Source organism: Lissotriton helveticus, chromosome 11 (assembly GCF_964261635.1).
Source record: "Lissotriton helveticus chromosome 11, aLisHel1.1, whole genome shotgun sequence".
NCBI classification, from domain to species: domain Eukaryota; kingdom Metazoa; phylum Chordata; class Amphibia; order Caudata; family Salamandridae; genus Lissotriton; species Lissotriton helveticus.
In genome coordinates, this window is record NC_136072.1 from 546,394,806 (window position 1) to 546,418,631 (window position 23,826).

At 50.0% G+C, this 23,826-nt stretch overlaps 1 protein-coding gene and 1 pseudogene across 1 annotated transcript in view; both read left to right on the forward strand.

Moving 5' to 3' along the window:
• PEBP4 (phosphatidylethanolamine binding protein 4) overlaps positions 1–4,331 on the forward strand; it is a 2,262,838-nt gene extending 2,258,507 nt beyond the window's left edge. Inside the window, exon 8 of the mRNA XM_078665387.1 lies at positions 3,082–4,331. Coding sequence (XP_078521513.1) covers positions 3,082–3,167 — 86 coding nt within the window. The 3' untranslated portion in view covers positions 3,168–4,331. The remainder of the gene's footprint in view (positions 1–3,081) is intronic.
• On the forward strand, positions 367–879 carry LOC144790659 (thiol S-methyltransferase TMT1B pseudogene; annotated as a pseudogene).
• Positions 4,332–23,826: the final 19,495 nt, after the last annotated feature.

The following is a 23,826-nucleotide window of genomic DNA, read 5'->3' on the forward strand; positions in this document are numbered from 1 at the left end:
TCCTGAAGAACCCCCAACGCACAATACCCTAAAGCACTCTAGAGCATCGACTTGTAGCAAATATTTATTTATTCGTTACTTCTTTATAAAAAAACAAATTAATTAATTACATTTCCTTGCATAAAGGAATAATTCTGGACATGATTGGCAATCTATTTATCGTGTACAAAATATATACTATTAATTCCAGCTTTGTGTGCTATGGAACACCCTTGTTTGTAACGAAAAAACATACCGGTAACCTGAATGTGGACTCATCTGTGCATATGGTGTGCATTATTCCTACAAAGTAAATCCAGCGCAGCTCAGACACGCATCAGCTCGAGAGCGCAGACCTCAGAGGCGGCGGCGCCCTCGGCTCCGAACATGGGCCTTCTCATAGCCACCCTTCAGGGGGGCATCATGCTGCTGACCCTGCCAGTGCACCTCTTGGCTCTCTTAGGAGTATGGCAGCCACTAGCCAATAAGATGTTTCCGTACGTGTTGGCCACATTTAGCCACGTCTACAACCGGAAGATGCATTCCTTCAAGAAGACTCTTTTCACCAATATGCTAGACTTCGCCGGCCCCGGAGGGAAGCTCAACATTTTGGAGGTCGGAAGCGGAACGGGAACAAATTTCCAGTTTTTCCCGCCAGGATGCCGAGTCACGTGCACGGATCCGAACCCAGACTTTGAGCGCTTCCTGGGCAAGAGCGTTGCAGAAAATGACCACGTCCGGTTCACGCGCTTCCTCGTGGCGTCTGGGGAAGACATGTCGGCGGTGGCCAGCGGCTCCGCGGATGCTGTGGTCTGCACGCTGGTGCTGTGTTCGGTGCGGAACGTGGAGGGGGTCCTCAAGGAGGTGGTGCGAGTCCTCAGCCCGGTGAGTATTCTGTAGTGCTATTTTGAGATGTACAAGTTTAATATGGCAGCTGACTTTCACTTTCTCTGAGTCACTATTTCGAAGCGCAGATTACAAGGGAAAACTCGGCAAAGCAATAGCTACGACCTATATATTGGGCAAATGGCACTGGTTTCCTGACCCACACTTCACATGAATTATGTCAAAGCTGAGATTATTACTTGTTCACAAATTACATATTTTAGCCAATAGAACGTGTGCACTTTCTAAACTTGTAGGATTGCACATTCATAAAGGTTAAAATTTACAGAGACTTTATCTGCCAGCCTATGGCGTTACTTACCCAAGCGAAGGGTCGTTTATAGGAATTCCATTCCATTGTTTGATCCTCTACCCCTTTCCTAAACAATTCCATGTTCCGCATTTTATGCAGTCTATGCTTCATAGCATGTATGGAAAACTTGGAATCACTGAAAAATCATAAAAATAATGCATGTAGGAGGCAAGAAATGATCCAGGCTTTGTAGGCAACAGGCACCTCTATGTAGGATCCTGGGCAACACCCACCCTCTTGCTGAGGCAGATCTTTATCTTTTTGTTAGGAATGTCGCAAAGCACACTTTTGAAAACACTGCACTTCACGTGCACAACTCGACTTGTGTCATTTGTATCGGTGTAAACCTACGATTTTGTGTACTTGACTGTACGCTTCTCCACATTTTAGTAAGTCAATGCCAAACATACTTTTATGATGCTAGTAATACAAAATATATATATCTCTCTCAAAAAAAATATATATATAGATAGATACACATAGAGAGAGACAAATTGTGTTTATAATTTTTGAACTACAGTAACTCATTATTCCTCTAATAACTAGTATATCTTTTCCGGAAAACCAACTGGCTCTGCAGATTTTCCTTTATTTATTCCAGTATTTTCTAAAGTGTTAATTTAGGGAATTGGATATCCTTAAACAAAGTAGCTTAACTTCCTAGTTGAAATATTCTCTCTATAGGTCAGAACTATGATCTTGAAACTCCAAATATATTTCCCTTACATTTTCTATTGTTGTTGAAATATTATTTCTACTTTTTTTTGCCTTTGTCTTCTACAATAGAATGACATTCCTAGCATACAATTCTCCAAAAGCAACCCCACCTCAGCTTACTCAAATTATGATTCAGAATGCCTTACGCCTAAGAGATGTTTACGTGCCTCTGTTGCCTGCAATGTGTGGGGGCTCGCAGTGTGTGTGGGGGCTCGCAGTGTGTGTGGGGGGGCTCGCAGTGTGTGGGGGGCTCTGTGTGGCTGTGTGTGTGGGGGGCTCTGTGTGGGTGGGTGTGTGGGGGGCTCTGTGTGGGTGTGTGTGGGGGGCTCTGTGTGGGTGTTTGTCATTTGCGAGAGATTAAGCTATTGGCATTGTAAATGACAATGGCATTTATTTATGTTAAAAAAACATAAATAAAAATAATGTCAAGAGCAATGCCAATAGCTCTAACTTTAACAAAGGCAAAACCATTACATTGTAAATGCTTGTTTAAAACTACTCATCTGCAAAAAATCTCGCTGAGGGAGCTGTGCATGAGCGCAGCAACGCTAGGCGAGATCTAAAAACATAAATCATGGACTAGTTCCATAGTGAACCTTGAAATTGACTCGTCTAACCTGGTGGTAGCCATTAGTCAGCTGAAGGAGAAATATGATATCTCCAGTTAGCAATCAGAATCAGACAAAAACGTAGGATTTATTGTTTCATCGGAGAGCAACAAGTCAAAGCAAAGTATATTGAAAATGACGGCAAACCAGACATAACGTGCTTATTAAAAATAGATGTTTATTTCTTCATTCGTGTGTTTTTAATAACCTGTGTTCTTGCTTGGTAATAACAGAAACTTGTACTTCTTAACCTCACTGCTTTTCAGCGCTCTTTGCAGAAGGTTTCTATCCCAAGCTACTACTACCACCAAGATAATAGACCTACCTCCTTTTAATCTAAAAGACCTGGACACCGAGAGGAGTTTCATAGGACTCTGCATGACCTGACCCGAAGGGGAAAACAGGCATCTCATGTGTTCTGGAGAACTTATTTAAAACCCTATTGCGAGGAGAGAAACTTCCCCCCACCATGTAGAACAGTACTGAACATTGATACTGCATTTACTCTAATGTTTTTGCTCCTGTGCCCCACTGTCCCTTTTTCTATTGGTAATGTCCTTTTTTTCTGTTTGATTTCAGGGTCCTGGGACATGGACAAGTTTGTTGAAAACTTTCGCCTGGGCACTCCAGAAGCTACCAGCCAGTTCATGACTAGAAATGTTTAGTCCTGTGTGAGGTTCAAGGGACTCCTTGAAACTTCATCTGCAGCATATGCATCTCGGCCTTTCTCTTAGAATCTCTGTGCGTTGGCTGCAAACTCTCCTTCTCATCTGTTTTCCCCCAAGATATCCGGCATCCCCTCACAATAAACTAATATCCAAGATACAGCTCTGAATTATCACAGGGGATTGTCACTAAGGAGCTCTCGTTACCTACTGGTGCCACATGTATTCCTTGTATATATCGAGAGCACCCAAGGACTTGAAGTACTAATATACCACCAGTGAACCTGGGACTTGCAGCAGTAGTAAATCACAAGTGTGAGTTACAAATTGGAGGACTGGTTTACCCATAGTACTTTGAGACTCCTTGTACTTGGACACTTAGGTGCACCTTCAGTATTTTAGTGCTCGATTAAAAAAATTTGTATTTTTGAATATGTGATTATTCCATACCATAATTTCTAGTCTGGGGCTTGTAGTACATGTGTGTTGTAACTGCATCTTGAGACTTACCATCAGTGTCAACCTCAAGTGCAGCCTTAGACGTGTAGTACCAGTATATCAGAATTATAGCCCTAGATTTTGAATGTTGGCCCACATTAAGTACCTCCTCTAGTCATTGCTTTATTAAATGGTGCTCTCTGTTGGAGATAATACGTTGGTGTCCATGAGGTCGTTAAGGAGGCTGGGGTCTCTCTGCTTTGTATATTCCATTGTGTCCATGCTTCATCACCTCTTCTTTTGATGATGGGGATGTTGCAGTAATTTTCTGATAGCTTTCAAGGTAAAGGAGAGACATATACAGCATGTGAATCTAGGGATACCTGCTCTGCTTATGTGTTCGGATTCAGTGTGATTTCCCTTTCTGGATGAGAAGTGGACAGAATGAGCAGTGATTACTCACATCATCTATAGCATACGTTGAAAGTAAAGTCCTTCCCATGCAATTCTGGGTGTGTAATTTCACTATAGCACAACTTTCTTGAACTGTTCTACAGTTTCACTTGCCAGCTGGTGGGACACCTGATGTCAGATCTGTGGGACCCACACTGGTGCTTAAGGCTTTTAACTTCAAATAGGTTATGGCCAGATCCAGAATGTGATTTTTAACTTGCGTTTGTGCATATCACACATGTTGGAATCTTAAGATATGAAATAAAGAGAGCTTGCAGTGCTTTGGCATTGTTTTTGTTTTACTGTGTGAAGGAGAATTCCAAAATTGACATTGAAAATCCAGGCACTTGAGCATTTCTAATTCCATGTTTGAGCTGTGATACAAAGCAACTCCCTGACTGTGCACACAGTTGTGACCAGGAAAGAGTTCGAAAAACTCTGCAATAGTAATGTTATCATAGGAATATCCCTTCTTTTTTAAAGACATTTTATTAAATATAAATACAACCACAATAAGCACACTATGTGTTCAGTCATAGAACCTGAATAACCAAGTCACTTTATCTATGTAGAAGTAGTAAAATGAGTTATACTTGACTTGTCCATAACAATGCGAGTGCCTATAAAAGTATTAAAATATATACATAACAGATACATTAGGATAGAAAATGGGAGGATAAGACATAAAGAAGGACTTTCAATCAGCAAAGGATACAACCTTAATAAATTCCCATAACAGATGGAAAATGGCACCCATGATTTTACCACTTCCCCAGCATCTATCTGTCTGAATTACTTCATCACTTTGACCAAAGTCCAATACATATAAAATAAAAAACTCTGTTGGATGAATCGAAAGTTGAGATCTATGCTGCTATTAACTATAGCCTTACATATCTAAACCCACCTTTTCTCATCTAGATTCTTCTTACGTTTTGCCATCCATTTTTCTTTAATATTAGGCATCTCATTCACAGCTGAATCATTCTTGAAAACCATTATATTTATAATTGTGACAGCTTTTGAAGAATGATCAAAAATCACATGGTACTGACTTGGGGCATCTCCCACCACTCCTATCACCAATTCAGATAACAATCCAATCCAATCCAAAAGTTCTTTATTTCGGCCATTAAGACCATAAAAGATGCAGTTAAAAACATTAAAATCACATGTTAACATACAATATGGGGCGTGGCTTGGACGCCGATCGGGATGGCGGCGTGAGCTCGTAGCTCCGCGCAGGATCCCGCTAATTCTCCTGTTTTCGGAACCCTTGGCGGCCCGGAGACGACTCTCCTGCCCTCTGAAGTGTGAGGGGACAGCTGGGTGCACTTGATGAACTGCTGGGGGACTGCCGCCCCCGAGGAGACCGTGCCGAAGCAGCGGCTGAGGTGTTGCCGAGGGTGCGAAGAAAATGGCGGCGGGGAGGTCGGAAGGCCCCGAACTTCAGCCCTGAGCCGAGTTGTCGCCGACTGGCGAGGGATCCTGGCGAGAGATCCTGCAATCCGCTGACTGGGGCGCTAGGGTCGGCGGGACTGTGATCTGAGGCCGTGGTGCGCTGCCTTGGCTCGTCCGGAGCTTGGGGACCCTAGCTGGATACCGTCTTGGGACTTCTCCTCTTCCCCTCAGGCTCCCGTGGGGGCGGCCGAGTGGAGTGGGCGTCGCAGGCCGTGGCTCTTGTGCCTGTGAGTGTCGGTGGAGACATTGCACTGCCGGCGACCGGTGCTGCCCACGGGCGCTGACGGTAACCGAGCTCCTGGACTTGTGACGCAGCACCCTGGAATGGCGGCGACGAGTGGGTCGATGGCCGCGGGATGCACTGAGGGGGACTCGGCAACTTCCACCCAGCTGGGCGAGAGTCCCTCCTCGGAGCTCGATCGAGACCAACGGCTGAACCAGCGACTAGATGCCATACTTGATGCGATTGCCTCGACTAAGGACGTGTTGCACCAAGACATCGCCCAAGTGGCCGTGGGCCTGGGGCTGCTGCGCGCAGATCACGCGAAGCTAGCGGACAAAGTTAAGGACCATGACCAACTATTGCTGGACCTGAAACCGTCGGTGGTGGCCGCGGAACATAAGATCACTGATATGTTGGCCCGGTTGGACGCGTTGGAACGGAGGGCGGAGGATGCAGAAGGCCGCAATAGGCGGAACAACGTGCGGGTCGTCGGCCTTCCGGAACGGATTGAGGGGGAGGATGCAGTGGCCTATATGGAGAACTGGTTCCGCACTGTGGTGGCGCCGGAGGGGCTCACTCCTTTCTTTACGCTAGAGAGGGCCCACCGGGTACCTGCTCGCCCACCGGGGCTTGGTCGCCCCCCCCGCCCGATGGTGGTGAGACTCCTCCACTACAAAGACCGGGATCTTCTCATTCAGCGGGCCAGGATGTCGGGCCCCTATGACGTGGAGAATAGTAGGGTTACGATCTTCCCGGACTACACCCAAATGGTCCAGAAAAACCGGGCGTCGTTCCTGGCAGTGAAAAAGGAGCTCAGGGAGGAAAGCATTCAGTACTCCTTGCTCTACCCAGCTAAGTTGCGGATCATGTTGGATGGGTCTACGCACTTTTTTCAGACTCCGGACGAGGTTTGGCAATGGCTGGAGTTGTACAGGGCGGGTACGGACAGATCGCATAAAAGCAGGCGAGATGAGCCCAAGCAGCCCCGGGTGAGACAATCGCAACGCATCCGATCCCGCAACAGGCGCCAACGGGAGAGGCGGGAGGCCCAAATGGCGGCGGAAAAGAGGGATGCACTCGCAGCGACGGCGGCCATTACAGGGTCGCAACAGAACAGTGAACGTGCGGACACTGACTCGGGAGGAGAAGGCGGCAGGTCGGGAGAAGAACTTTCAGAAGCGGACAGTTCGAAGGGGCCGGAGGTGACCCCACAGACCTCGGATGGTATCTTTTGCGGCTGACATTGGGTTGGATTGAGCTAGATCAGGACTTCATGATGGGGTGGTATCCTGTTGATAGGGGGCCGGGACGCCGGGAGGGGGGGATCTGTGCTTTAAGAGGGATGGAGGCGCGGGGCGTGGGCTCCGCTCGCTGAGGTCGGCGGTGACTCACCCCCCTTGGGCCCTTAAGGCCGCCTGTGGTGGAGACCACAGGGTTATGAGTGTGAGAAGTTGTTTCAAGGTTTGGATGGGGGCGGACATTGGGTTCGTGTGCTCTGTCCTGGGGAGTGGGGTTTGGGAAGTTTTTCTGTTTTGGGTGTGTTTGGGGGGGGGCAACTGCACTGGGGGGGTTATGAACATTCGTTATTTGATTTGGACTGTACGAAGTTGGAATGGGGACATTACCTAATCTGAAATGCCTAACGTGGAATGTCCGGGGGCTGCGAACTATGGTGAAACGTCATAAGGTCCATGCATATCTTGTACGCAGGGGGGTTCAGATTGCTATGCTTCAGGAGACTCATCTCACTAAGAAGGAATGTACTGCCTTGCAGAAAAGATGGCGGGGCCAGGTGTTTGGCACCACCTACTCAGCGTATGCCAGGGGGGTGCTGATCTGGGTGAGGGCGGGGATACCCTTTCAATTGCTGAATCAAATAGTGGATCCGGATGGCCGGTTTGTGGCGGTGGAGGGGAGGTTATATGGCCGGGATGTGGTTTTCTGCTGTGTGTATGCGCCAAACACTGATCAAGCTCGATATCTTGATAGCCTCTCAGGGGCGTTAGCCTCCTTCCTGGCGGGCCCGATAGTGCTAGGGGGGGACTTTAACTCGATTACTGATGTGGCTCTGGATAGGTCCCATCCCCCTCTGGTGGACTCCCCGGTGCGCAGGCTGACCGCGCACAGGAAGGACTGGCAGGATAGGTGGGGGCTGCTGGATGTCTGGAGGGAGCGGCACAGGGAGACCAGGGATTACTCCTTTTACTCTGCGCTTCATGACCTGCATGTCAGGATTGATTCGGTGCTCTGTGGTGGATCCCTAGCTCCGTTGGTCTCCCATGCGGAGTACTTAGCTAGGACTATCTCAGATCATAATCCCCTATTGGTGCACATTCAGTGGCAGAGGGAGCGCTCAGTTATACCAACGTGGCGGCTTCAGCCGGAGACACTTGAGGATCCTGTCTTCCAAGACGTGGTTCGGCAAGGCATTGATAGCTATTTCGGAATGAATGCGGGCACGGCCACGAGTAGGTCCATTGAATGGGATGCAATGAAAGTGGTGGCGAGGGGAGTGTGTCTGGGCAGGTTCTCGAATGCTCGCACGGCTGTGTTGAATGACCTCGTGACAGCGGAAGATAGGTTGAGGGACCTGGAGCGCCGCAGGCCGGCTAGACCGGATTTACAAGCCCAGCTATTAGAAGCGAAGGAGGTGGTTGCCACTGAGACGGAACGTTTGCGATGCTATGACTATAAGCAGTATATCGTCAGGGCGCATGCGGAAAGGGACAAGGTGGGTACCCTCTTGGCCAGACTGGCCAACCCGGAACTTAGGGGCTCCCCGATCCTCGGCATTCGCACTGCGCAGGGTGAGATGGTGTACAACCAGGCAGCGATATTGGAGTGCTTTAGGGGGTACTATGAGGAACTGTACCAGAGTCAGCTGGAGGTGGGGGTCCAGGACATTGTGGAATACTTGGGGGAGAGGCAGCTTCCGGTCCTTGCTGAGGAGGACTCGAAGGAACTGGGCGGCCCGGTAACGCTCACGGAAATACGGGCGGCCATAAAGCATATGGCCCGCAACAAAACGCCCGGGGTGGACGGATTACCGATTGAATTTTATCAGCTGTATGCGGATATTTTGACACCCAGATTGCTGACGGTGTATGCTGAAGCATTCGAGGCTGGGGCGCTGCCCGGATCCATGCGGGAGGCCTTGATTGTGCCGCTCCTGAAGCCTGGCCGGGATGCAGCAGACGTGCGGTCTTACCGCCCACTGTCCATGCTGACGGTGGATTATAAGATTCTGAGCCGGATACTGGCCACCAGGCTGGCCCCGTATATGACGGGCCTGGTACATAGGGACCAGGCCGGGTTCATACCCACGAGGAGCACGGCGCTGAATGTTCGCCGACTGGTGGGGATAATGGACGCCGTCTTGGACGGGGAGGGTGCCCCAGCGGTCCTATCTGTAGACATCGAGAAGGCCTTTGATAGTTTGGAATGGCCGTTCCTGGACGGAGTTTTGGAGAGGTTTGGTATGGGCGAGGGGTTCCGCAGGTGGACAAGGGTCTTGTATGCATCAGCGACGGCGAGAGTACGTTTGGGCGGCCTGGTGTCTGCGGCGTACCCGGTGGGCAGGGGCACGCGGCAGGGGTGCTCTCTGTCTCCCCTGTTGTTTGCTCTGGCAATGGAACCTTTAGCGGTCCATGCGAGGTCGGGTGTCGTGTATTTGGGGATAGCCAGGGGCGAGCAGTGGCATTATATATCGCTTTATGCGGATGACTTGCTCCTGTACCTGGCTGACACCTCCCGGGCGTTGGCCGGTGCTATGGAGCTGCTGTCGGAGTTCGGCCGGCTGTCGGGCCTTAAGGTCAATTGGGCGAAGACTTGTGTGTTCCCGCTGCGAGCGGGTTCACCTGCTCCTGACGGAGACTTGGACGTGGTATGGGAACCATCTTGTTTCACCTATCTGGGTGTTCGCATTTACCACGCTACCGCAGACCTATTGGAGGGCAACATTGGTCGTTGTGTCCGGGCACTGCGGGGCAGCTTGTCTTTCTGATCGACCCTCCCGCTGACGGTTCTAGGCAGGATTGCCCTTCTGAAGATGGTGGCACTCCCCCGCTTTCTCTATTATTTCCGGACGCTGCCCATATGGATTCCCCAAGGGGTCTTCAGAGACCTGAGGTCGATGATTATTGGCTTTCTGTGGGGGCATGGCCGCCGTAGAGTGGCCCTGACCACGCTCCTCCGCCCGAAGATGGAAGGGGGTATGGCTGTGCCTGACTTTGAGCTGTATTACCTAGCGGCACAGCTGCAGGTTCTAACACAGAACGTGGCTAGGGTGTTCAGGGGTCCGGAGGAGGACCGGGATCGGGGGATGCAACGCCATGTGTTGTCCTATATTATCATGCAGCAGCGGCTTGAGTTGCGGGCCCTCACCGTGGAGGAAAGGACGCTCCGTTTGTGTTGGCAGAGGAGCCTTCGGAGAGCGAGGGCTTCGCGGCCTTATGCACCGGAGATTCCGATCGGCATGCTGACGGCCTTGCCGCACGGGGGTGATTGGTCCCCGTTGCTGGCTTGGGAAGAGATGGGATTGCAGGTGGTGGGCGACCTGTACATAGATGGGGCGTTGGCACCGTTTGAGGTGCTCCGGGACCAGTTTGGGCTGCCTGACGGGGGGTTCCTCCTACACGCGGCAGTGGTGGCTGCCGTACAGAAGCACTGGAAAGGGGGGCTCGTAGAACCAACGACGACTATGGCGTGCCAATATGTGGTGATGGCAGCTGGTACGGTTAAGGCTGTGACGTGCCTCCATAATAGGATGCTGCATGAGGGTCTGGAGCCGCTCCTGGGGCTCAAGTCTAAATGGGAGGAGAGTGTGGGCCGCCCCATACCGGATACGGCGTGGGGACACATCCTGCGGCGTACGTGGAAGGGCACGAGGAATGCGCGCTTTCAACAAGTGCATTTCTATGTGCTTCATAGGGCCTATTTAACCCCGGAGAAATTACAGCGGTACTTCCGGGTGCCGGATGCCCGATGCCCACGGTGTTCGTCTTTGGGTGCGGACATGGATCATTTGTTTTGGGGGTGCCCGCAATTGGGGACCTACTGGGCAGAGGTAGGGGAACTCCTGAATGAAGTGTCTGCCAGGGAGGTGGACTTTGATATGGCGGCGTGCCTGTTGCTCTGGTTCCCGCACACCAAACGCACCAAGGTGACGAGCAAATTTATTGACCTGGGTCTGATACTGGCGCAGAGGGAGATATCGTGGCACTGGAAGTCCAGGGGGGGGCCCTCGCTGCGTAGGTGGAGGAATGAATTGCTGCGGTGGTCTGCTTGCGAGAGTGTGCTCCGGATGAAACAGGCTGTTAAGTTGGGGAATGAGAGGGTTCTGGACGCGGCGCGTGCATGGGAGCAGGTGGTGCAGGCCTTGCGTGACTCTATGGTGGATGACGGGGATGGAGAGAACTGAGCCGGTGGACACCACGGGGCGCACACAGAAGAGCAAATTTCCGCGCTGTGGTAGATCCATCCAACTCGACAGGGCGAGGGGTACTCCTAGCAGTTGCCAGGGGGGGGGGGCCGTGGGGGGGACTGGTTTATGGGACTTGGGGTGGGACGGAAGCCATTAGGGGGTGGCTAGCCTGGGTGCCTAGGCTCTATTAGGGAGGTTGCGTGCTGTGGCAGTGGGGGAGGGCTGGGGGAGCGGCCAGGCGAGTTGGGGCGGGGGCGCTTAGGGGGGCCCCGAAGCGCGGGATGTTACTGCATTAGTTTTGGGATGGCTGACGGAGATTTTGTTGTGGGGGGGGGGTGAAAAGCAGATACGTACGATGGCTTTTCGACCATGGTCCCTGTGGGACTTGCACTGTGATTTTCTCCTATTGCCTGGATCAACTTGCCGCCCGGCCTCCGGGATGCGGGCTGAATGGCTGTGTACAGTTTGGATTTATTATTGGACAGTGGGGTGTCGCGGGGGCACTGGTTGATTGTTTGTATCCTGTGGTTTCTAACTCTGCAATAAAAATATGTTTAAAAAAAAAAATGTTAACATACAATATAAAAACAATACAAGGAACAAAAACTACTTAATTCATAATATGTGAGGATCCGGGGAATTCAAGGTACCATTCACTGCAGTTCATTTCATGGTTATGGATTACCCTTTCAGTATTTTTTTCCTCTTCAACCACATAGCCATTAGATACTATTAGATAGCCATTAGTTAGTGCAAAAACAATGCAGTCCAAAGTACTTGTCTTTAGAATTCTATACGATTGTAAACAGTGTCTAAAGCCTAGATTCCTACACAAGGGTACAAGCCAGTACTTTCTTGGTCTGCTGTAAGCAGGGCAAAAAAACAGCACGTGTAGTTCATCCTCCACATTCGTGCTGCACCCAGGACAGATTTTATCGTCCGATATAGACCATTTACTTGTAAAGTCTTTAAGGGGCAATGTACCAAACCTCCATTGGATACAAAGTTTCCTTGCAGTAATGGGGAAAATAATGTCCATACATTTTTCGAACATAAATGAACTTTTGGAGAGCAAAAATTGTTCAGTGCGGGTGCCAATTTTCGGGGCGGACAAGAGCGTGGTTAGGCTTTTGTCATTGTATATCTTAGTGAGCATTTTGCGGCTCACCCCAACACAACCTCTTTCGGGATCATCCCACAGATCAGCCAAGCCTAATCGGGAAAATTCTCGTTTTACATAGGCCAACCATGGGATTCTGTCAGAACAATTATAGCTCAAGACGTGTTTCAAATCTTCCCTGTAGTGGGACAATTCGGTAGTGGACCATAGCCTGTGCCAGAACCTCAATGGCTTTAGGGCTAACTCATCCCCTATTGAAGGGAGGCCCAAATCCAGTCTCAATGGTAGAAGAGGCGTGCTTTGTGGTAGAGACAGCAACCGTCTAAGGAAGCTGGTCTCCACCTTGACAAGTTCAGTCCCAGCGCTATGACCCCACAGTTCACCACCATATGATGAGGCTGCTCTGGCTTGGGTTTTGTACATCTCCAGGGCTGGACTAACTGGCTTGAAGGTTGAAGAGTTCGAAACCTTCAAAATGGCCCCCACCATTTGTGATAGCTTTAGGCGAGATCTTGCTATCTGTGGACCCCAAGATAGCGTTTCATGTAGAGTTACCCCCAAGTACTGGAACGTTCTAACCCTTTCAAGCCTATCAGATCCTAAGGTTGGATTTGGCCTAGTTGTTACCGAGGGATTGAATACCATGAACTTGGTTTTCTCTGCATTGATCTCGAGGCCATGAGCTCTGCAGAAGTCCCCAAACCCATCCAGTATACGTTGGATCCCCATCGGGGATTTGGAAAGCAGGAGAGTATCATCGGCAAACATAATTGCCGGAACCCTCCTGCCTGCCAACCTAGGGGCATCGTCATTGGTGACATTGTCAAGGTGGGATATTACGCCGTTGACATAGAGGCAAAACAGGGTTGGTGCTAAGACACAACCCTGTCTTACCCCCCTGCTATCTGGGAACCTAGATGACAATGCCCCATCCCTCCCACACCTAACCTGGGCAAAATTTCCACTATGCAGCCTGATTATTACTTGCAGGAGCTGTGGGGGAACACCCAAATCCCTAAGAACCACCCATAGTTTCTTGCGTGGTACTAGGTTGAATGCGGACCTCAGATCCACAAACACCATGTACAGACTTTCCCCCTCGATCCTTACCGTTTTCCAGAAAAGAAGAACGAGGCGAAAAATCTGATCCATGGTGGATGTGTTCTTCCTAAAGCCTGCCTGGAGAGGACTAAGGATCGCATTGTCCTCCATCCAATCCAAGAGCTGGTCCAGAAGAAGACGGGCAAAAAGTTTTTTGGGTACATCTATAAGGCTGATCAGCCTGTAGTTGGCTGGGAGCAGAGGAGAGCCCTTTTTGAAAATCGGTACTATCTCTGCGCCCAGCCAAGTACAGGGGATCTCCATTCCTCTCAAAACTGAGTTGAAAATAATGAGCAAGTAGGGACCCCAGATCTCTGGTTGGTCTCTAAATAAGTCTCCAGGGAGTTTATCAAGGCCGGGAGCCTTCCCCCGTGCAAGTCTCCCTATTGCATTTAATACCTCACCCAAAGTGAACTCTAGTTTCTCATTGCGCTCAGAGAGGGTGTCAGAAACTCCTTCTGTAGGGATGGTAAAACTCTCTTGATACAGTTTACTAAAATGGGATTCCCATACCGAAGCAGCAATGTTTGGCTCTACTGCACCTTTCGGTTCCCCTAACCCTGTGTGGACTAATGACCAAAATTTTCTTGAGTCCCTGGATTCCAATGCCATTGTTAGGTTATGCCATCTATCCCAGTCCCATTCAGACTTTGCGTGGGCGATGGCCTCCCTATATTTTCGTCTCAGCTCATGTACTTTATTTTTATCAGTGCCAGACTTGACCATAGAGATCAGTTCAGTTTTGATCTTTTTGCACATGGAGTTATACCAAGCTGAGGTTGGTGTCCTCTTCTTCCTTCTCATGGTCACAGGGTAAAAAACATCTCCTAGTCTCTCAACTAGGTCTACATGGATTTGACCTAGTTTCTCATTGAAATCAATAACTTTAGGATTATTGATCAAGTCATCCATTTCGACTAATTTTGGGAGCGCCAGATCATAGATTTTCGTGATGCACTCTGTAGAATTAACTAGTTTCCCCCATTTTACCCTACGTCTATTGTTGGATAATACTAGGGCCCCTATGTCCTGATCTGCATCGTTTAGTGGTGTGCTTTCTTTGGGCCCTGGATGAACCATGTCCAAGCAGAGGGCATTATGGTCGCTATCTGCTCTCACCATCACCTGAAAGTCCAAGACCTTAGACCACATACTGGTATCTACAAAAATATAGTCTAGGCCTGATTCGTGGCCCTTCCTGTTAAAGGTGCACACTGAGGGACTGTCAGATGGAGTGCGCCCGTTACAAGCCCTCAGGGCGTAATTCAGGGTAAGGGACATAATCTGTAATGCCAAGGGAGACGAAGATTTCGGGCTTGGCGATCGACAGGGGGGAATCCCCCAGTAGTCGTACTCAGCCATTAGGGCACCCTCCTTTAATCCATGTAGTGGTTCAAAATGGCAGTTGACATCCCCTCCCAACAAAATCTTACAATCAGCGGGTAGTAGCCCTAGAAATAGAGATAGTTCATCTAGAGTGGGTGATTCCATAGACACACTCACTGGACGAGAATAGACATTAATAATCGCCAAGTTGTAGGTATGTGGCCATTTAAGAAGAACGCATTGTACGTCTTCCGAGTGTGTTGGTATAATTTCCGCTGAACAACCCAAATGGGTATCCACCCAGATTGCAAGTCCACCAGAGGGCCTACCTTTGCCTCCCCACCTAGCAGGAACATAAAAAGTTGCATAGCCCACCCTGGGGTAAACTTCCCTAGCCCAAGTCTCCTGAAAGAGACAGATGTCTTTACTGTCCACTAGGGAGCCCCAGTCGCTGCAATCTATTTTATTAGCTATACCTGCGAGGTTCCATGAAAGAACCTTCAACCTTTTTGGGCCCAAACTAGACAATCTTCCCAGCACACTCTCACCATCTAGTTCTAGGTTGGTGACTAACACCCTCTCTCGGGGTGCCTGCCCTTCAAGAACCCCCGGGTCTGTTACGTCTTGGGTTATTATATTCAGAGGAAGGATTTTTGATGCAAGGCGACCAGATGATGTGGTGGAAGATTGTGTGGGGGATTCTGGTGTACAAGTGGTACTTAGCCGATCGGGGGATAGGAGGGCAAGGCTAAAGATGCCAGTATCGAAAGTATCTTCTATTGTCCCCAACTGAACTGTGTGTGTGACCACCCCTTCACTATCCCCAGCGCATTCAGCCCGTGGAAGTCAGTCAACCTGATCAAGGCAGCTATACCTGTTGACATGAACATAGTTGCTCTGTGTTAGTGTATCATGACGTGGGGGCCTATACCTTGTACCATCGATCGCAAATCCCACCCTAGTCCAGCCGTCATTCACCCCAGAGTGTAATTTGTTATTTCTTGGATAGAAAAAAGACAGCGTTACCAGTTGGATAGATGTGTTTCCAGAACTCCCCAAATAGTTGCAAATATGGGGAACAATCTGAGAATCCCTAAAACTTACCAGGATGCAATCTCCCCCTATTTTTTTTTATAGTATTTCCTACCCAAGGGACCCTCCTGACCATCAATATTTCCCCTCTCATGTTTAGTGGCAGGGGCCTATGGATGTTCAGCCAACTGATAACTTTGTTTCTTAAGGAATCAAAGGATTCCGGTACAGAGTTGGTAAGCTCAGGAACCCCGGTCAGAATTACTGTATAGGCTGCCGCCTCTGGGGGCAGATTAACTGTGTTTGGCCGGTTTGGGCTGTTAACAAACCGATGGGGGTGATCAGCCCTCCTGGTGGGCGTCTTTTCTTGCCTCGTTGTGGTCGTTGGAATAGGCAACTTTGACTTCCGCACTGAAGGCACGGGAGGAAGTTGCCTTGGAAGGGGTAGTGGGTTGGGTTTAGGTAGGGTAACTATGGGTACACTCACAGTAGAAGGGGGGGTTGGACTTCTTAGCGGTTAGGGTACTGGAAACACTAAGGGAAGAGGGAATCCCCGTATTCATCATAGTTGCACCTTGAGTGCTAGTCGAGGTTCTTAGCTGATCCTCCATACCCCCGGTCGCTTGTTCTATAGCTTGTAGTCTGATGTCAATACAGTCAAGCCTGGCCAGCAGGGGATCTAGGAGTTTCTTCAGAACGTTGGTAATAAGATGAATAGACTGATCCCTCTTGCCACAAGACCCCTCACCAAAAATAAACGGGCCAGACTGCAAAGACAACTGTGGATGGGAGGGGTGCATTGGACTCGCCGTTTCATTAACAGTCACGGTGGAGGAGGATTCCAATGTGTCAGGCATATTGTCAGTGGTGTTGGGGGCATGATCCAGTTTGGCCCTTTTTGCACCCTTTGAGTGTCTAGCTCTTTTTCTTTTTGGGACAGCACCTTCCCGTAGACCCCGTGAGTGTGTTAAGTTGGGGTCACTCCCCTCATCCAGAGCTAGAACTGGTTGAGATGTTGGAGAAGAAATCACCACAGGTACGGTACGAAGGGAGTCTCGATGTGAGTTTGATGGGGTCCTCAGCTGTTGTAAAACAGATTCCATTGTTTGATCGATGCTATCCAAGAGAGATAGATGGGAGGCATCCAATATTTCTGGGGATCTGGCATTCATAGTTGAACCCAGAGAAGATCGCTTTGCACTTTCAATCCCCTCCGCAAGCTGTTTTTCTAGGGCCGTCAGTTCATTATCTACCACAGTATTAGCTCTAATGAGAAAACTATCCAAGGTACCTGCAACCAAGGTAGACACTGCCGTGGCTTTACTTCTCGTCTCCCTCGTTGCCATGTTGGTTTGGTCTTAAGGTACTTGGATCTCAGCCAGGCCGTAACTATGGAGCAGAGGTGCACCTGGAGCAGCTAGGCGGGGGCCTAGAGGGGTGGCCCGGTCCGGTCTCCTCCGGGCTAAAACGGGCCCCCCCTTGGCCCGGGCTTCGCCCGCGCGCGTCCCGCGATGCGGTAGCTATTAACTGCTAAGTAGGTAAAGGCAGGGGGGCGTGTCCGGCCGGGAAGAGGCCGCAGCTGTGGCTGTATCCAGGCTGCTGGTCCTCGCAGTCCCGGTAGGCTCCTCACCAATGTCTGCCCAAAAACCACACAACAAGACTGCTGGCGAAACCACCTGGCAATTGGGCAATACGAGCTTGTCTACACCAGGAACGCATCGACCAACCAATCTGGAAGCTTGGCCTCCTTCCGATCAGGCACAATTCAGATAACAGGGTTAGTCAGGGACCCAATTTAAAAAAGTATACATTTTCATTAGCCCTATTCGTGTATTTATACTTCATATATTCACAATATTATAATGCACTGTCAGACCGAGTTTAGTGTATTATGAAAATCCCCGAATTAATACAATGTTTCCACCTACATTTGTTTTTCAGATTAGTTGCAGGATAACTCATAAGGATGCCTCGCTGTGGGCCAAATTATTTAGTTATATATCTCTACAAGGTTTCTGCCACAATTCACTAGCATAATCTGTTGTGGGGAAGAATGTCTTTCATTCCACTTAATCTTCCATTGTTAACAAAGCATTAAATGGGTGTCGTATGTGTCAGGGCTCTTATAATACATACTTGTTGCATACAAACCCACGCCTGATTTATGCAAAACCGAGAGCACTAGCTCTCTTAGAGAATGTGTGTGTGACAGATTTAGGGCCCAGAAAACTGATACACTGAATGAAATACTAATGTGGATGCAAGATCGCCATATTAATGTAAACCTTATTTTCAGAGCTATTGGTGCTAACAGAACAGATACGTTTGTATTCCCTATTGTGCACACAAGATTCCTGTATTTCAGAGCTAATCATTTTCTGAAACTTGCAGTACAAAGTTACAAGATCACCTTTCTTTACACAGATAACATTTTGGAAGGAAATAATAAAAGCAATGCTTGCTCAGCTTTCTGTGTGCCTCTGTAACATTTGACTATTCTGCGTAGCTCTAGCAAAAGAGCCATTGTCTACTGTTAAGGAAAGATGATATGAGAGGCTGTGCTGGGAGCATCCCCTTCTTTCTCCATAGAGAATAAATCACTCGAGAGGTGAAGACATGGAAGAGGCGACATGCACAGACTACAATTGCTGACAGGAGACTTGCCGGCGTGCCAGCCGACAGCTCTAAGGTATGCTGCGATGGATACGGGGTGGCATATTTGTACTAGAGAGATTACTTTTTGCGGTGAAAAAATAGCAATTATGTAGATAAAAATATATACAAATATATTCATAGGTGTTGGGTAGGAAAAAGACTAATCTATTATGGGAAGTAGGGATGTGTGATTTTAAATTCTTTGGATATTTTAATTAACCCTGGGCGAAGAACTACGCTCCGTTCGCGGAGCTTGCGGAGTTTTGGCAACTCCGCGTTCTACGGAGAACGCGAAGCTGTCGATTACTCCGCGATCCGGTGCGTAGCGTAGTTCTCGCGCGCTGAATAACATTATCGCGTGCGCCGGGGTAAGTTCGCGCGATATTTGACGCGATCACGCACTTTGGCAGTGCGAACGAGGAAACGAGGAAATAAGGGAACGCAAGCGGGCGGGACAAACCTCTTGAGTAACTTAGCGCGCTAGCTATCTCGAGCATGCAGGCAGCGCCCCGAACACGCGCACCGCGCTCCCGAAGACGAAAAACGGCGCGCGAACGGGTCTAGCAAGCTACTACGCATGTCCGCGGAGCTACGCGAAGGTCGCGGAGTGCAACTGCGTCTTCGCGTAGCTCCGCGGAGTGCGGCTCCGCGAACTACGCCCAGGGTTAATTTTAATGTTCATTTGTTTATTATTATTATTATTATTATTATTATTATTATTATTATTATGACTGCTGGGATTATTATGATAATTACCATCATTCTGATACTCAAGATTTATGAGCTGTTTGTTCATAATAAATAGGTTTGTCTTGCAAAGTGCTACTACTGTGTGCGTCAACTGTTTCCAGGAGATAGCTGCACATATGTAGGGGGAATGTACATTCTCCCTGCAGAGAAGGGTTTCTCTGACAGGATTGTCTGACTCGTAAGACTCTTTGAATGAGCCTAACTCATCACAGATAAAAGTGATCGATACCTGCCATTTCTCCCTTTCTCCGTGGGGATGTGTGACAAACATTTTGCCTGGGGTTAGGGAAATCTATCAGGACTTGCTTCCAGGAAATGTGGATGTTCACAGCATACACCTAAGGATTGCGCACACTTTAAGGGCCACTGAGAGCCTAAAATCCGTAAATTAAGTTATACATGCATTTTTTTGTACCAAGTCTGTTTTATTTTAAACAAATCCCCGGACATGGGCACAAAAACACAGCGATAAGCCTACAACCTCTTTTTAAGGCCGGCAGCGTATAAAATAGCAAGTAGATCATATGACCTGCCTATAGGAACGAATTAACACAGCGCCATGCCTACAACCCCATCAGGGCCGGCCGCGTGGCATAGAAACAACTGTGAGGCTTATGTGGTGTGGATGAAGTCCAGGCGTCAGAACAGTAAGAGCAGGTAGGCGTGTAACAAGGCTAGTACTCACACATGGCCCAACGGGGGCCAACAAACATGTATGAGAGTTGAAGATGAGTATAGGAAAGGAAGAAAGAAAGAGAAAGGGGTAAGAAGCGAAAGACAGGAAGGGTGTCATGTAAGCTGGGCGTGTGCGTTGTTCTATGGAGGAGGGGGGGCAGCCGCCCGTCAGAGGTAGCGTGGGGACTCCCGCGTCCTGTAGGATGTCTAAGGGAGCAGTCTGTTGGGGTCAGCGGGAAGGACAGCATCATCGAAAAGGTGTAAAGTCCGAAGTCTAGTGGGCATGTATCGCGCGTGTTCTAATGAGCAAAGGTAACACACCAAGGGCTTCCAAACTGTCCCAAAGCGAGTGTCCCGCATTTGTATTCGCGCAGTGAGAAGTTCCATAGCTAAAACATGCCAGAGCCGTACGAACCAAGAGGCTATGGGGGGTGCTTCAGTCTTTTTCCAGTATAGGGCTATAAGCTGCTTGGCCGCCCCCAGCATTTGAAGTGCCAAAACCCAATCACTGCGGGTAAGTGCCTTAAGGTCCAGGGGCCGGATGCCAAGTAGGATTGTGCTTATGGCTTCAGGTAAGGGGAACCCCAACACCCCCCTAATTTGGCTGAGGACCTCTTTCCAAAATACAGTCAAGAGCGGACAGGACCACCAAATGTGAACAAAATCCCCCGTTGCAGACCAACATCTCCAGCACAATGAGGAAACTTTGGGGAACATCTTATGCAGTCGCAGAGGAGTGTAGTACCACTGAGTTAGGAGCTTGTAAGCATTCTCCCTCTGCGGGATGCTCCGATAAACCTTAGGGATATCTCTCCATATTCTATCCCATTGTGAAGGCTCAATGTCTGCGGCCATCCTTAACTGCCATTGGCGCTGGTATGGATGGGTAAGTACTTGCTTCGGATGTTGCAAGATGTGGTAGATCTGGGTGACCAATCGCTTCAAACCCCCGTGCCAGCTTTTCGAAGGGCGTAAAGGGTCGTGTGGCTGCTTGATGCATCTTCTCACTGGAGACCCAGTGCCGCAATTGGGCATATTGCAACCATGCCGTCGGCTGTAAATGAAACTCCTCCCGGCAATGGTCAAACGACTTGAACGTGCCCCCCTCAAAAAGGTCACAAAGCACCCTGCAGTCTCCTTGCGTCCATTGTTCAAACGTTCGTGACTGGTGAGCCGGCGGAAAATGCGGATTCGATGCTATGGGAGTGTGCGGGGATGGGAACGTGGTAAGCCCTCTGGACACGGCAACGGTGTTTCAAACGTCAAGCACCGTTTTCGTGGGTACCGCCATGTATGCGCCCTTAGAACGGGCTGTCCGGTGGAGCCACGGCAAATCCCAGATCGTGCACCCTGCCACCGCCCTATCCATATGCAGCCATCCTTTTTCGCTCTCTCGCACCCCCCATTCCACCACAAAACGGAGATGTGCGGCCCAGTAGTAATGTACTAGGTTGGGACAGGCGAGACCTCCTCTGTCTCGTGGGGCCATAAGGATTTTTTGTGAGAAGCGTGGCCGCTTACAACCCCACACAAAGGATGTAAGCTCGTGCTGCAGGCTCCGCACGCAGTGTAGCGGGATTGGGGTGGGGAGGCACTGAAACACGTATAGAATCTTGGGGAGGATCGACATTTTAACAGCATTGAGCCGTCCTAACCAAGACAACATCAGTGGCTTCCAACGTCGTAGATCCTCCAGGACTTCCTTTCGGCAGTCCCGCCAATTCACAGACGACTAGGCGTCCAATGAGGAGGTCAAGGTGAGGCCCAGGTACCGAATATGGTTCTCAGCCCACTGATAGGGCACAGCCCTCTGTAAAGCAGGGATCTCCTCTATCGGAATGGTAAGATTGAGAGCCCAGGACTTATCATGGTTGATCTTGAGACCAGAGGCGCTCTCATAAAGGCAAGGCATCTTATGGACAGCCGGCAGAGTCGCGCGGGCGTGTAAGGGTAAGAATCAAATCGTCTGCAAACAGCGCCACCTTATTATCCCGGCCGCCATGAGTTATTCCGTGGATGTCCGCCTCGCGCCGTATCATCTCCGAGGGGTTCCACTGCAAGGGCAAACAATAGGGGTGAGAGGGGGCACCCCTGCCTAGTGCCCCTATATATCGTCAGCGGAGGTGTTAAGCCCCCATTAACCCGGATTCTGGCCTGAGGCCCTAGGTAAGGGGCCATAATCCTGGCAATCATCTTCGGACCCAACCCGAATTTGTGGAGCACCGCCCTAAGGAAGGCCCAGTCTACCCGATCGAACGCCTTCTCCGCGTCCAGGGATAGAAGGCAGGCCGGGATTTTCCAATGATGCACCTTCCCCACTAGGTGTGCAAGTTTACGCACATTGTCCGCTCCCTGTCGGTCTTGAATAAACCCAGCCTGGTCAGGGTCCACAAGCCCCGGCATGTGCGGGTCTAAACGCTTGGCAAGGAGTTTAGTATATATTTTAAGATCTGTGTTTAGTAAGGCTATACGGCGGCAGGAGGCGCACACCGTAGGGTCCTTTCCGGGTTTCGGTATCAGTGCTATTTCCGCCATGCCCATGTCAGGGGATGGCCCCGTGTCATCTGTGAAAGAGTTAAACAGCCGCAGGAGATAAGGTTGAAGCTGAGTCTGGATTGTGCGATAGAAGGATAAGGGTAGGCCATCCGGGCCAGACGTTTTCCCTAAAGGAAGATCTGCGAGTGCCGCCGCTATTTCCTCCTCATTAATGGGGTCTTCCAGTTCCGCCGCGCTCCCCGGGGGGTGCGTTGCCCCCTCGTAGTCAGCCAGGACTGTCGCAATCGCATCAGCCGAGGTCGGCTCCCTTCTATACAAGGCAGCATAGTAGTCCACAAATGCAGCCTGTTTAGCCGCCTCCGAGACAGCTCGCGTCCCGTCCGGCAGCCGAACACTAGTTATATGGACCTTGGCGGCACGCGTTCGCAACCTCCCCGCCAGTAGTCGGCCCACCTTGTCGCCTCCCTCGAAATACCTCTGCTTCAGAGCCAACAAAGCACCCTCCGCCTTATTAGTAGGCAAGAGCCGCAACTGCCCCCTAAGGTTAGCTGGCTTCCTCCTAGAGGCCAATGACGGATGTGCCCTATCCTGCACTTCGGCCTTCTTGATGTCTCCCGCCAGATCAGCCTCCAGTTTGCAGGCGGCCCGCCTCCGAGCAATTGCCAGAGAGGTGATGTGTCCCCGGACCGTGGCTTTGAAAGCGTCCCATACCACCGGGAAGGACATCTCCGGGGTGTCATTAGTAGCAAAATAGGAGTTGATGGCCTCTCGGATGCTGTCCACATCCTCAGCATCCCGAAGGATACTCGGCGGTAAGAACCAACGCACCTCACGAGGGGAGCGCACAGCCTGGTCCTGGAGGAGCATCTCCACATGAGCATGATCGGACAGCGATATGTCCGATATGGAGGCTCCCAGTGTATCGCGTAACAGCTCCAGCGAGACAAAGAGGAAGTCGATGCGGGAGTAAGACCTGTGGGTAAAACTAGTAGTCCCGCAGATCCGGGTAGTGGTAGCGCCACACATCCATTAACCCTAAGTCCGCGATCTGTTTACGCAGCGCAGAGGACATTGCCCCAGTATCGTTAAAAGCAGCATCACTACGGTCCATGGTTGGGTCCCAGGCTAAGTTGAAGTCTCCTCGCAGAATCAGGTTCGGAGCACCACACGGGAGCTGGTCCCGCAAAAGCGTCTGGAGATATCGGTCTTGCAACTGATTGGGTGCGTACACATGACATAGGGTAAGTCGGCGCCCCCCCACATGTACTGTAACCTTAAGAAAGCGCCCATCCCCACTCTTATAGGGCTTTGTAGCCCCCCGCCTGAAACCAGCTCTGCACAAGATGGCTACCCCGGCAGTTTTAGTGTCCGCAGAGGCCCAGAACTGAAGGGGATACTTGGGGTGCGCCATGCGGTGTGTGTCTCCCTGTATTAAATGAGTTTTATGGAGAAATATGATGTCAGGACGGCATTGAAGGAGATAGCGCCAAACCTGCTTACGCTTATT